Below are 12,591 nucleotides of genomic sequence, written 5' to 3'. Positions count from 1 at the left end.
GTCTGCTTCAGAAGGCAGGAAGGGTCACATGAACCAATCACGGTAGACCTCTCGTACGCCAGCGTAAGAGAGCCTATTTACGAGCGTGCTGTAGAAATGGAAGCTTTCCCTCCATAAAGGCAGCAAGGAATATAGGAGTCCTGTACGCCGAACCTGCTCGGCGTCCGGCCGGGAAAGGCATTGAAAAGAGATGCTAGAACGAGTGTTGAGAGTGGAGCGTTGCAAGTGGATCGCGAAAAATAGCTATTATAATGCCATGAAGGTCAAACATATTTGAAATTAGTCACGTTTTACTTTATAATCACAGCATTTTAGCCCGGGCGTACGGGCGTACTATAACCATAGAATAGTTCTAACTATTCTATGGTTCTAGTAAGGCGCAGATATAAAGAGTTTGAGAGGAAAATCACATTTTTGCCTCCCCATCAAAATTTTTAAGTTCGGCGCATGGGTATACACGTTTCATTAAATATACCTGAGCAAATGTTCCATTTTGGTAAATTTCACATATTAGGTGGAAACTTCTAAAACACAGCAAGTTTTTTTATTAAAATTTAATCAAATGAATCTGAGAAGTATTGTTGGTCACTTCTTGCCACTCCGCACGGAATTTTTTAACTTGTTTCTGCGGTGTTTTTCATCTTCCGATAATTCTCCACGACGTTTTCTAATATATCCTGGAGTTGCAGATAGTTTCCTTTGCTTCTCTTGTTCTTCCATCGTCCAAGACGGGTACAGCCTTCCAAAACACTCGCACACGACGAATATCCCACTGTCCATTGAGGACTGAAGTAAAGATAATTTGCGACAAAGAGAACTTTATTGTTTGCACATGTAGTGTTTGAGGCAAAATTCAGAGAACAGCGGAAAGCTTTACATAAACAATACCCTCGGACTCCCACTCCTAAAGCCGGGACATAAGGGTGAATGGTCAATGACCTCCGGCCCCAAACAGCAGCCAGATGTGGGTCAACCCAAATTCCACCCTTCCTCTCAGAACAAAGTATACGACAAAATAACAAAAATAAGTTCTCATTTTCAAAATATAATTAATGTTGAGTTTGTCTTAAAATTTCCCAGAAAATTCGCTATTTTTCATCGAATTTTCCTTTTCCCTTCTCACTTAAAATTAGCTCCAAATTTCCCTTCAAAACGGGAAATTTCTCTTCATGTGGCAACACTGCTGCAAAGAAAGAACATTGGGCCCGTTCCGAAAGTCGCACGAGTTTAACGCGTTAAACGAGTTATGGTAACTGGCCGTTCCATAAGTGCTTCCGTGCGTTTCGTGTTTCATTATGCTGTCCCAAAAGTCGCATTCCGTGCGTTTCGTGCAAGAACGAGATTCACCAAACGCACGGGCCAGGATGCTGGTTTGTTCCGTGAAAATCGTCTGCTCCTTGCAGACAAAGCGCGTGCTGATGGATTCAAACTACACTAGTTCGGAAAATGTATTATAATTTTAACAGATAGCGATATGAAGCAACATGCACAAGATAAGTATGCCTTGACCGTTCTTAGAATGTGATTAAAATGAGTAACAGTGGCCATAATAGAGTTTATTTTTGCCATAAGGACATTCCTTCCGCTGACGCCATGCGGAAACTTTCTCTAAACAAAACGCTGCGCCTGCGCTTTCGCCTAGCGTGTCCCATAAGTATGTAACATAACTGGTTTCACCAGATTCACGAGCCCAGTTATTTTCGTTGAATGCGTTCGTTTCGTTAAGACTTTCGGAACGCACCCATTATCTTCGGCTACAGCTGCACTTCGGCCGACGTCAAAATGTGTATGGCGGGAACGGCAGGAATAATGTTTGAGAGTTGTGCAATAAGTGTGGCCTAGCGATGCGTGGGTCTCCATTATCGCACAACACATCTGCAACCTTGCGTGATGACGTCACCAGGGACTAATTTTATGTTTAGGCTAAATGTCCAAACTGTTAGGTTAGGCTAGCTAGATTTAGTTCTCTTAGCATAAATAATCAATTTGCAGTGTATTTATGCTAGTAGAACCAAACCTAAGAGACCTGACCTAATAATATACGTAATTTTTGTCTGACGTAAGAACACAAGGTTTCCGAAGTGTTGTGCGATAAGGAAGATCCGCGATGCTTCTTTCCTTTAATTTATTCCCTTACAAGTCCACTTCTGGAATTTGGTAGATAAATCAATTATTTGGAAGGAACGAAATAATTTCTTCATGAAAAATGTACTTTGATGAAAATAAGACATTGATTTGTCATTCATTTTACAATTCTAGTTTTGAAAACGTTTTCAGTCGTAATATACCCGTTCTTCTAAGAAGGGATGAATCGTTACACCAGAGAATTTGGAGGTTTTCAAAGAAGTGTTATGTCTGGTAATATGTAGTTCACCCTGGGTAGGCGGTAAGAAGTACCATTTTTGGAATATTAACGTGCTTGTAAAAGAAAAACAATGGCTGGAACAGGATTCAATTTTGCATCAACTCCTGCGACAGCAGCAGCCGCAAATCCATCCGGAACAGGCTTTGCATTTGGAGCAAATAAGTAAGGTCCAATAAGTACAATGCTAGTTTTTTTTTTCTTGGTTACTGGAATACATGCTTTATTACAAATTCTTGTAAGAAGAATATTATACCTCTAGTAAGTTTTGAAGACAAAGTTTGCATCTATTTTTTGAAACGCATTGATCAATTTTTTACAATAGAACAGCGGGAAGTGCCATTTTGATCTGTACAAGACATGTTTGTAAAACTTCCAAAATTTTATATAAACTGAGACCTTCACTTTTCTTTTACATTACTTTCTGAAATGTAGGCTATTTATTTCAAAGGCCAGACCTAATGATAGTTTGGATTCTTAAACCGGAGTTTGAAAAGTAATTTTAGCTTCTTTTTTTTTTCTAGTTATTTGTGATCAACCTTTTACAGTTGCAGCATCAGTTTACTTAAAAATGCAATGTTTTGCAAGTAACTAAGTAGTCTTGCATTCTGTATGGCCAAGAGGGCCCAATTTCCAATTATTTAATTTTGAACTAATCATGACACACTTGCATTTTTTACGAGGTTTCATTTCCATTTGTCTGTTAACGCTTACTTCAAAGTCTTGGTAATTATTTATTGCGTGTTTTCTGTTGAATGAATTTTCCCAAAACATATACTCCTATCAGGCATTTATCTAGAAATGCATTTCGGGAGGAGGGGTCTCACTGCAGAACATGGGCTGTTTTTTTTTTCCTCTAAATAGATGAACAAAATTCATATCCCCTGAAAGTACGTACCTTCTACTTCCATTTTCCGGTGTTACTTTTCCGATTACTATTATATTATTGCGCATAAAAAATGTTTTTACTGCTACTAAATCAATGCATTTCTCCATTTGTTCGAGTCCATATTGTTTACGCACAGTTGCTGTCATTTGTTTCGGGGTCTTCCTCTCAGCACAAGGATTTTGCTACCTTGTGTTCCGACGTCAGACGAGGAATGCCTGCGAGGTTAGGTTAGGTTCCATTAGCATAAATACAATGAAAAATTATCCTTTGGGCTAAGAGAACAAACCAAGCTAGCCTAAAATAAAAATTATTTTCCCTGTGACGTCAGAACACAAGGTTGCTCAAGTGTTGTGCGATAAGTGAGACCCTTCGTTTCGCTGAATTGGAGTTGATTTGTCGCTTGGGATTCCACACACACAGTTTCTTTCATTATTTCAGATGAGGAATGCGTACACGGTTAGGTTAGGTTTCATTAGCATAAATACAATGACAAATTATTATTCAGGCTAAGAGAACTAAACCTAGCTACCTAACAACGTAGGCATTTTTTGCTTTCACTACATTTGTGCAGGAATGTTGGCCACCATGTCAAGATGCCCAACCTGGATACGTATTTGTTATTTAATGTCGCCTTTTTGTCACTTTTGGCTAATTGCAACAATGAATATGAGTGATGATATGATTAAATTCATGATTGGACACTCACAAAGAGCATCCATGCCCAGGCCAGACTTCGACCCCAGGACCCAGGACCTCTGGCATCCTAGCATTCAACCACTCCACCATGGAGGTCTTCCCTTCTTACATATTTCCCTTTTCATTTCTTTTTTTTCATTTCTTCAAACTTACTTTTCCCGATTACTAACTACAAAACATTACCAAAAAATTATGAACCGCGTTCGTCCTAAGCAACATTCTTACAGGTATACTTGTGAAAGTCGTTAAACAAATGTTATGTGAAGACTAAATTCAATGAAAGGTGGTCATTCCTATTGGTGAATCTACTTCTTGTGCTATTTTCAACCAGTCTAATGATTTTTTTAAAATCCGGAATCTGAATAGTAAAACTGATTCCGGAAAAAATCTGGATTTAAAGTTCTCTCCTGAATGAATCTGTTTCCAGCCAAGTTCATTTCCATACTGAAGAAAGAGTAGCAGTTACAGTAGGTAACTGAAAAGCAATGAGATTTAATGTTGTGGCAACAGCACTGTTGAAGCTACAGCTGTTCTTTGTTTCGGCCAAACATATCCACATTGTTCGAAGATGTTTTCAGATTCCTTATCAGCGATAGCTGTTGCACAGAAGCAGAATGGTCATTGAATCGCCAATATCGCTCTTAGTACACATGCGCCTTCTCATATTTCATAGGTACAAACATTCAGATTACATGTGATTGTTGCGGAACTGATACACTTTACATTTTGTTAAGCTATGCCAATTATTGTTGGCTAAAAAAAGAAAACACATAAGAATGCTGATAAACGTGATGCAATCATATCATTGAAGAAGGGAAATGCACTGTGTTGCTAAGCACAGCCGGCTTCCATATAATTTTGTTAATAAAATATTAAAACAGGAAATTAGGGTGGAAAAGTTTTACAAGCTCCACTCTGAGGTTGAAAGAGGGGAAAGAAGATTTCATCAGGAAAACATTTTATTTGGAGGCATGATTCGTGATAATTTTGTAAGATTAGTAAGATTGTTTCTTGTCTTATTCTATAATTTTGGATATTTATTTTCCTCAGAAACGTGCATTTAATTAGGGTGACCAGACATCCTGATTTTTGCAGGACAGTCCTTTTCTTGAGGGTCATGTCCTGCGGTCTGCAATGTTGCTCCAAAAATCCAAATATGTCCTATTTTTCAACAGCGCCCTGCAAAATGTCCTGCAAAACATCGACGAATTGTTTACCTCTGTGAAACTGTTAGTACTTTTTCAGTTAATAGTTTGTTAGTTTGCAAAGAAATACTTGTAGGTCTAAATATTTTCACACTCACGACCTTAGTCTTACTGTAAAGCTTATATTTATTGCTTAGAAGCAGATATTGTATGCAGTCTGTTCATATGATATACGAGGTACCGAGTAATGAGTAAAAAGTATATGCAGGGGCACTTTGAAAATTGAAATAGCCTAATTCTTGAGATTTGCATGTTTGATGCATTGATGAGATGATTACTAAATCTGCGACAAGCAGGGTTTGAAAAAAAACAGGGGGTTTAATTGGGTTTTTTCGTGTTTGGGTTTTGTCGAGCTTTTATAAATAAAATGTGAATACATGTAATAATTCACATTTGTAATTGCCACTCAACCTACCCACTATTATGTAGAACGTAATAGTTGTGTTATTGTAATAATTATATGCTATTTGGTATACAAACTGCAATAACGAATGTATTCAATATTGAGCAAACATAAATACGTTTCTGTACGAACACAGGTGTGCCCACAGGAATTTTTGGGGGGACATTTTATACTAATTCTATATATCCACACAAAAATGGGGGGATTGTATTGTTTGATTGACTTATTATTGATTTTTAGTTTTGGATAATTATGTATAGTTTGCACCTACCTGTGGTTATCGTGGCGATAGGGTTGAAATTAAACACCACCTCTTATGCCTTTAGAATCGGCTTGGATGAGGGGGCGGCATGGTATTCACATTAATACAAGGTTAGTCGAGGAGACAAACTGTGCAGAATAAGGTTGACACAATGGCAGTATATCTAAAGTAAACATACAAGGAGTATTCGTAAAGTAAGTACCGTTTGCAAATATTGCCGCTGTAGGGATGCAATCGCGACCGTGTGAGTTCTCGCTGACGTCCTTCATCTGTTAGTTACCCACAGGCACGCATGGGAGCAGGTCATGTTTTTTCTTCGTAGTTTTCTGAAGGTTTGAAATGTTTAAGAAAATCAATTGGCCCGCCGACTGTGAAGTCCGGTCTGTGATTTGTTTTCTCAATGCAAGAATGGTAGAATTCTTGCCTAGAGGACAGACCACCAACAAAGATGCCTGCTGTGACACATTAATCCGGCTGCGTCATGCAATTCAAGATAAAAGATGCGGAATGCTTAGCAAAGGCATTGTGTTGCTTCACGACAATGCTCATCCGCATACGGCCCAACAAACTCAAAATGTCATCACGTCATTCGGCTGGGAACAATTTGTTCATCCGCCAACAGCCCTGACTTGGCACCAAGTGACTACCATCTCTTTCTTCATCTGAAGAAGAAGTTTCTTGCTGGTCAGCATTTCGACGAGGATGACGACGTCTAAGCAGCAGTGCATGGATGGCTTTCGTCACAGGCGGGAACATTCTGGAATACAAAAACTAGTGCCACGCTACGACAAATGCTTGAACAATGGTGGAAACTACGTAGAAAAGTAGTTTAAGGTCTGTAGAATGCAATGCAAATCAAAAAAGTACGAAACTATTTTACTTTTATTTTTTACACCCTTTCGGTACTTACTTTCCGAATACGCCTCGTATATTGCTTAAATGTCTGTATTAAACAGTGATGCTTCCCCCCCTTCAACCTTCGACGGAAGTCAATTTTAGGGTAGCAATAACAAACATTGACAGCCAAGGACATCTGCAGGGGAGGCACAGAGGAGCAATTACCCCTTTGATTTAAAATTTTATGCAAATAAAAATCCATTTTGTAAAATTTGCTTGCTTGCTTCACTAGCATTATCTGCTTTTCTAGTTTTTGTCAAGTTTAGAGCTGTAGCTAGGGGCGGCGGGAGTCTGCCATGGGTGCCTAATGATCTAAAGGAAAAAAGTTGTCTGACAAAAATAATTTGAGTAATTAATTCGGCATAAAGGGAGGGGATGTTCTACATTTTTAGGGGTGGTGCATCATGGGCCTTGGGGGAGATGGGCACCCCTGGTTCAACATACATATTGGAATCTTTTGTCTAAAGTACCTGCAGAATCTACAGCTTAATATAGGCCTATGTAACTTCTTAATAAAGATTTAAACTTTTGTATTGGTGTACTGAGCTCTGATATTTCATTCTACTTCATTTCAATATTACAGGTGTTGTGCATTTTAGATAGCAAAATTAATCTCGAGTTATAATGACAGTCGTGATCACATTCTAAGAATCTCAAATGCAACTTTCATTAGTATACACCTGTATGACGTTCCTTCATTTCAGAAATCACTGAAATACCGAAGTTAATGAAAAAACCCACTGGGTTTTAAAATGTTTTTTTTTTTTTTTCAAGTGGACCCAACCTGAAAAAACCTGCTGGGTTTTTTTGGGCTGGTCCCACCTTGGCGAACCCTGACGACAAGAGACAAATATAATCTCAGTATTGATTAATGTTATTATATTAATGTTAACATTAATTAATGATTACTGATTAATATTGTTTTACAATGTATTTATGTTTTATGGTAAGAAAGGAAGGAAATACAAATAAAATGAGAGAGATAGGAAGGTTAATCTGTAAAATTAAAAAGATAAGTAAATGGAGGAACGAAAAAGAGAAATGAAAAGGGAAATATATAAGAAGGGAAGACCTCCGTGGTGGAGTGCTTGAATGCTAGGGGTCCTGGGGTCGAATCCCAGCCTGGGCATGTATGCTCTTTCTGAGTGTCCATTCATGAATTTAATCATATCAGCACTCATATTCATTGTTGCAAATAGCCAAAAGTGACAAAAAGGCGACATTAAATAACAAAAATCAAATCAAGAAGAAAACATTAAAGGGAATTGTGTAATATTCAGGAGACATGTAAGCAGCATGACCTTATCTTTGTCAAAGGGGGAGGTGTCCACTTGACCCTGTGCCCTTTTAGTTATAGCTGCAATCCCCCCCCCCCCTTCATCCCGTACGCATGTATGGATGTCCTGCTTTTCATTTCAGAAAATTGGTCACCCTAGTTTAATTCTTGCTTATAACTACGCATGTATTTTTGTTTCAAGTCTGCTTTTTTGCGGGAATACACCTACTGTTTAAAAATACGGAAACCATATTTTTCCACCGAAAATCAAACTTACGACTCCATATTTATAAAGGTGGCAGTGTTAACCCCTACCGCAACGGCGAAGAACGACTTGCTTAAAGTGTCAGCAATTAAGGGGGGGCCGTGGGGGCAGTTGCTCCCATTTTTTGACACATTTGAATCCGCATTATAATAAAATCATATCTACTAACTGTCCTCTACCCCCCCTTCCCCCCACACAGTTTTGGAACATAATCGCCGCCGCTGCTTGCTTACATGCGATTCAACCAATTTTTATTTCACTGGGACATTTGTTGTAGCAGATTTGCTGTTCCAACCCCCCCCCCCCCACACACACACACACAAGTGAAATTTGGACTCTTAGTAAAATTTAATCAGAAATACTGTAATGAAATGACCTTATGAGTTTTAGCTAAATCCCACTCCAAAAAAAAAAAAAAATCTAGTTTTCCGCACTTTGTTTTTACTATTTTTACTAGCGTTGTCACTGCATATATCAAGACCAGTAGCAAAGCGTAGTCTTATGAAGGAGGCAAGTGATGTTTCAGTGCAACAATAAGTAGTACAATGGCATAACCAATGGAGGTTCGAGGCAGGCACGTATCCAGAGGGGGGGCTTAGGGGGCTCGAGCCCCCCCCCCCCCCCCCGAAAGTTTTAGGTTTACACTAGATAAAATGAATTTTTTTTGTTTCTTGTGGTGTGAAATAAAATAATGTGACAATAATTTAAGGAGAGAAATAATTATCGAGGCAAAACGGAGAATGTTCTGTAACCCTGTTATTGATAATAGCACGTATCCAAGATGGGGCACAGGGGGCTCGACATCTCCCCAGGAAATTTTTCAGTTTACGTTAGATAAAATTAGGTTTTTGGCTTCTTGAATAATGTGAAAATAATGTAAGGAGAGAAATAATTATCGAGGCAAGACGGAGCATGTTTTATACCCCTGTTATTGGTAATAGCACTTATCGAAGGTGGGAATGAGGTGGCTCGAGACCCCCCTCAGGAAATTTTTCAATTTACACTAGATAAAATCAGATTTTTGGCATCTTGAAAAATGTGAAGATAATAAATTTATAAATCTGAGAGAAATAATTATCGAGACAAAACGGAGAGTGTTCTATAACCTTATTATTGTCAATAGCACGTATCCAAGGTGGGAATCAGGAGGCTCGAGCCCCCCTTCAGGAATTTTTTCTGTTTACACTAGATAAAATTAGGATTTTGGCTTCTTGAATAATGTGATGATAATTTGGGAGAAATAATTATCGAGACAAGACGGAGAATGTTCTACAACCCTGTTATTGTTAATAACACGTATCCAAGGTGGGGTTGAGGTTGCTCGAGCACCCCCCCCCCTCAGGAATTTTTTTATTTTACACTAGATAAAATTAGGTTTTTGGCTTTTTGAATAATGTGACGATGATTTAAGGAGATAGACAATTATCGAGGCAAGACGGAGAATGTTCTATAACCCTGTTGTTGATAATATTGCACGTAAACTTTTCTTGCGCTTTCGGTGTTGTCGCAGCGCACTTGAACACTATGTAGAGACTTGTCAGCATTTGGAAGCTGCACAACAAAGGTAGCGCCACACGTAGGGCGATTCGTTGTAATTTCTAATCTTTGGAAGGCGGGAATGAGAGAAGGAGTCAACTATTGGCAATATTAACGAATCGTTTTATCTGCGGAACGTTCTAGAATATAATGAGGATATAAATACGCGGATTCAATTTTTCGGTTAATCTGTACAAATGGTCGGTTAATGAGATTTCAGAGGTAAGTGTGACAATTCATACAGTCGATTGGTGATCAGATCAGTCAGCGTCCTCTGATTGCTTTATAAGATATAGTGATTCGAAAATGAAGACATAGACATTGACGATATCAGAACTTCCGGGGCATCAGTGTAGTGCTAGTTCGGGTCGAGGGCCAAAGAGATTAAGGCCCCCCTCCCTCCCCCCTCTCTCTCTATCTAAAGTGAATATTTCAGCAGTACCGGATGTTGGAGTGGTTTATTAAAACAGAATTAAGCTGAATGGATCAGCTGAAAATCAAAGTTTTGAGTGATGATTTTTTTTTGCCAGAACTAAATTTTGTATATGCAGTCCGAGAATTTCATGGTATAAAAAAATACTTTTGTTTAAGCCTACTGGGTTCGAAACACATTCAAACACTTAACTACTATAAAGAGACAGCCGAAAATTTTATGAATGTCGAGAAAAGAAAGCAGGAAGAAGTTGCATATGTAGACATTTTAGGCGGAAATTGCAGGCTCTACCAGGACCCAAATCAGGGTTCTACCAACTGAGCCAGAGTCATCTAGCCATTCTTGACTTCAACCGATTTTTCGTTAAAATGTCTACATAGTACATGCCCGGTGTATATCAAATCGTAAGGTGTTGCCTGTATAGCGAACAAGCACGAAAATATAGGAGAGAGAAGAAAACTGAGGAGCATTCCCGCCGGTTGAGGAGATTTTTTTTTCTGTGGTCATCAAGAGCTACTACTTAGAGGTGACAATGACAGTGGCCTAATAAGGGAGATTTCACACCGTGTCGCCTGAAGATTAGGTTTGTGCGGCCTTTTGTGTCGCTACGGTGTGAAACGTTGCTGTTGATTGGGCCATTCCATGTATCGTGTGTCCCTTCGGTCTGAAACCTTCCTAAGTCTTGAAAATCCAAGTCACAAGGATGGAAAATTAGGGCCTTGTTAAGGTTAGGTGTGAAGGCAGGCAGACGACAGCACCCTAAAGGATCATATCCAAACCTGCAGGAAGAACGCATCTTACTTCAATCTCCAATACGGAATGATAAAAACTTCTGGTGAGTTGATTTTAAAAAATGTGTCCGAGATAAGGAGAGGCGTGCCCAGGATTTTCTGAATGGAGAGGGGTTACGCATACTATTTTTAGTGGTCAGTCCTGATTTTGCCATTTTTTCCCTGTTTTTGACGTTCCTCTCTTTTTTTTTCAAAAAAAAAAAAAAGGAATACTGAGTCAAATGGGGTTATGACATCACCAACCCTCCCTTGGGCACGTCGCTGGAGATAAATGAGTAAGCATTTGATCATACTGGGAGACGAAACATTAGATGTGTTGGGAACAGAAGGGTTTTCACTGTGCATTAATTCTTTCATGATCCACCTGTATTCGAGAAGACTTCCTTTGTTTCGTGCCGATATATGACAAGACAGCGGAAGCTGTGACATGCATTTTTGAACACTTGTGAGTGCTAAGGCCTCAATCTGAACAATTTGGTGGGTTTCTGCTTTTATAAGAGCTGCAAACATGGGACGACAAGACACGTTAGTGGTGTTCAGGCTCGAATCAGAGAAAAATATTCGAGAGCTGTCTGCGTCCAGTTCGCAGCCCACAATTTGAATCTCGCGTTGTCGAGTGGATTGTCCATCCCGTGCATGTGTAACAGCTTCGTAAAAACACTCAAAGACACCATAGATGTTTTGATTCCTGATGGGAAGAAATGGACAAACACACCTACTGAGATGCTTCCGGCAAACGATGTTAATGCATGGAAATAGAGGAGTCGAGTGGTAAAAAATGTTCCGATTTCATGTTCTGATTAAAATGACAGCCTTACAGTGGCTACGATTTAAGGGATAGTTGCTCCCCATTTTTTTGCCTCAACATTATGGCCTCTTAATGTTAAGCCTTGTCTACCAAGAGAAAGTAAACTTTCCTTCGGAACCCAATTGCCGCCACTGGTCTTGAACATACAATTGTGAGGTTCTAACTGTACCCATTAAAAAATGGTGTTGAGCCCCCCCCCCCCCCCCCCCCCCGAAAGGAATTCCTGGATACGTGCCTGGTTCGAGGTTTATAGCCTCATTAGCCCATTCGCTGGATTTGACAAAATATCATAATCAAGTGACGGTACTAAAAGTAAACCATATGATCCGCAAACGTCACATTTACTTTCAAAATTCCAGGGTATGTTATTCATATGGTAGTAAACATCTTGCATATGCGAACTTTCTGCATATAACTAAAGGTGTACGGATTTTCTTATTTATTTATTAGTACCCACTTTAAACTGTAGGTCCAGTCCCGATTAGCCTTGTTGTGCATAAAGTGGACTTAAACACGAACTCAACAACAACAATAAAACTTAAAAACATGTTCTTCTGTTCACAACGTGCACAATGTATGCGATTTACTTCTGTGCTGTGTACAAATATCAGTAGATAGTTCTTTTTCAGATAGCTTTATTTTTACCCCAAGTTCTATTCAAAAGCTGTCAATTTATTGAATGTAGTTGTAATATTTGAGAAACAGCTCACTTGAATTACTGTGTAAATAATTTGGCAGTTGCAAATACTGGTAGCGGTCAACACTTCT

General features: G+C 39.1%; 1 protein-coding gene across 6 annotated transcripts in view; it reads left to right on the top strand.

The window, feature by feature from the left end:
- Positions 1-2,337: 2,337 nt before the first annotated feature.
- The window catches only part of LOC145977957 (nucleoporin p58/p45-like), a 99,988-nt gene continuing 89,734 nt past the window's right edge, over positions 2,338-12,591 (top strand). For all 6 annotated transcript variants that reach the window (XM_083110312.1, XM_083110304.1, XM_083110319.1 and 3 more), the window contains exon 1: positions 2,338-2,527. In XM_083110312.1, coding sequence (XP_082966438.1) covers positions 2,436-2,527 — 92 coding nt within the window. In that variant the 5' untranslated portion in view covers positions 2,338-2,435. The remainder of the gene's footprint in view (positions 2,528-12,591) is intronic.

This window comes from Lepisma saccharinum, chromosome 1 (genome assembly GCF_977018435.1).
Source record: "Lepisma saccharinum chromosome 1, izLepSacc3.1, whole genome shotgun sequence".
NCBI lineage: Eukaryota > Metazoa > Arthropoda > Insecta > Zygentoma > Lepismatidae > Lepisma > Lepisma saccharinum.
This window is presented reverse-complemented; position numbering and strand designations above follow the sequence as displayed.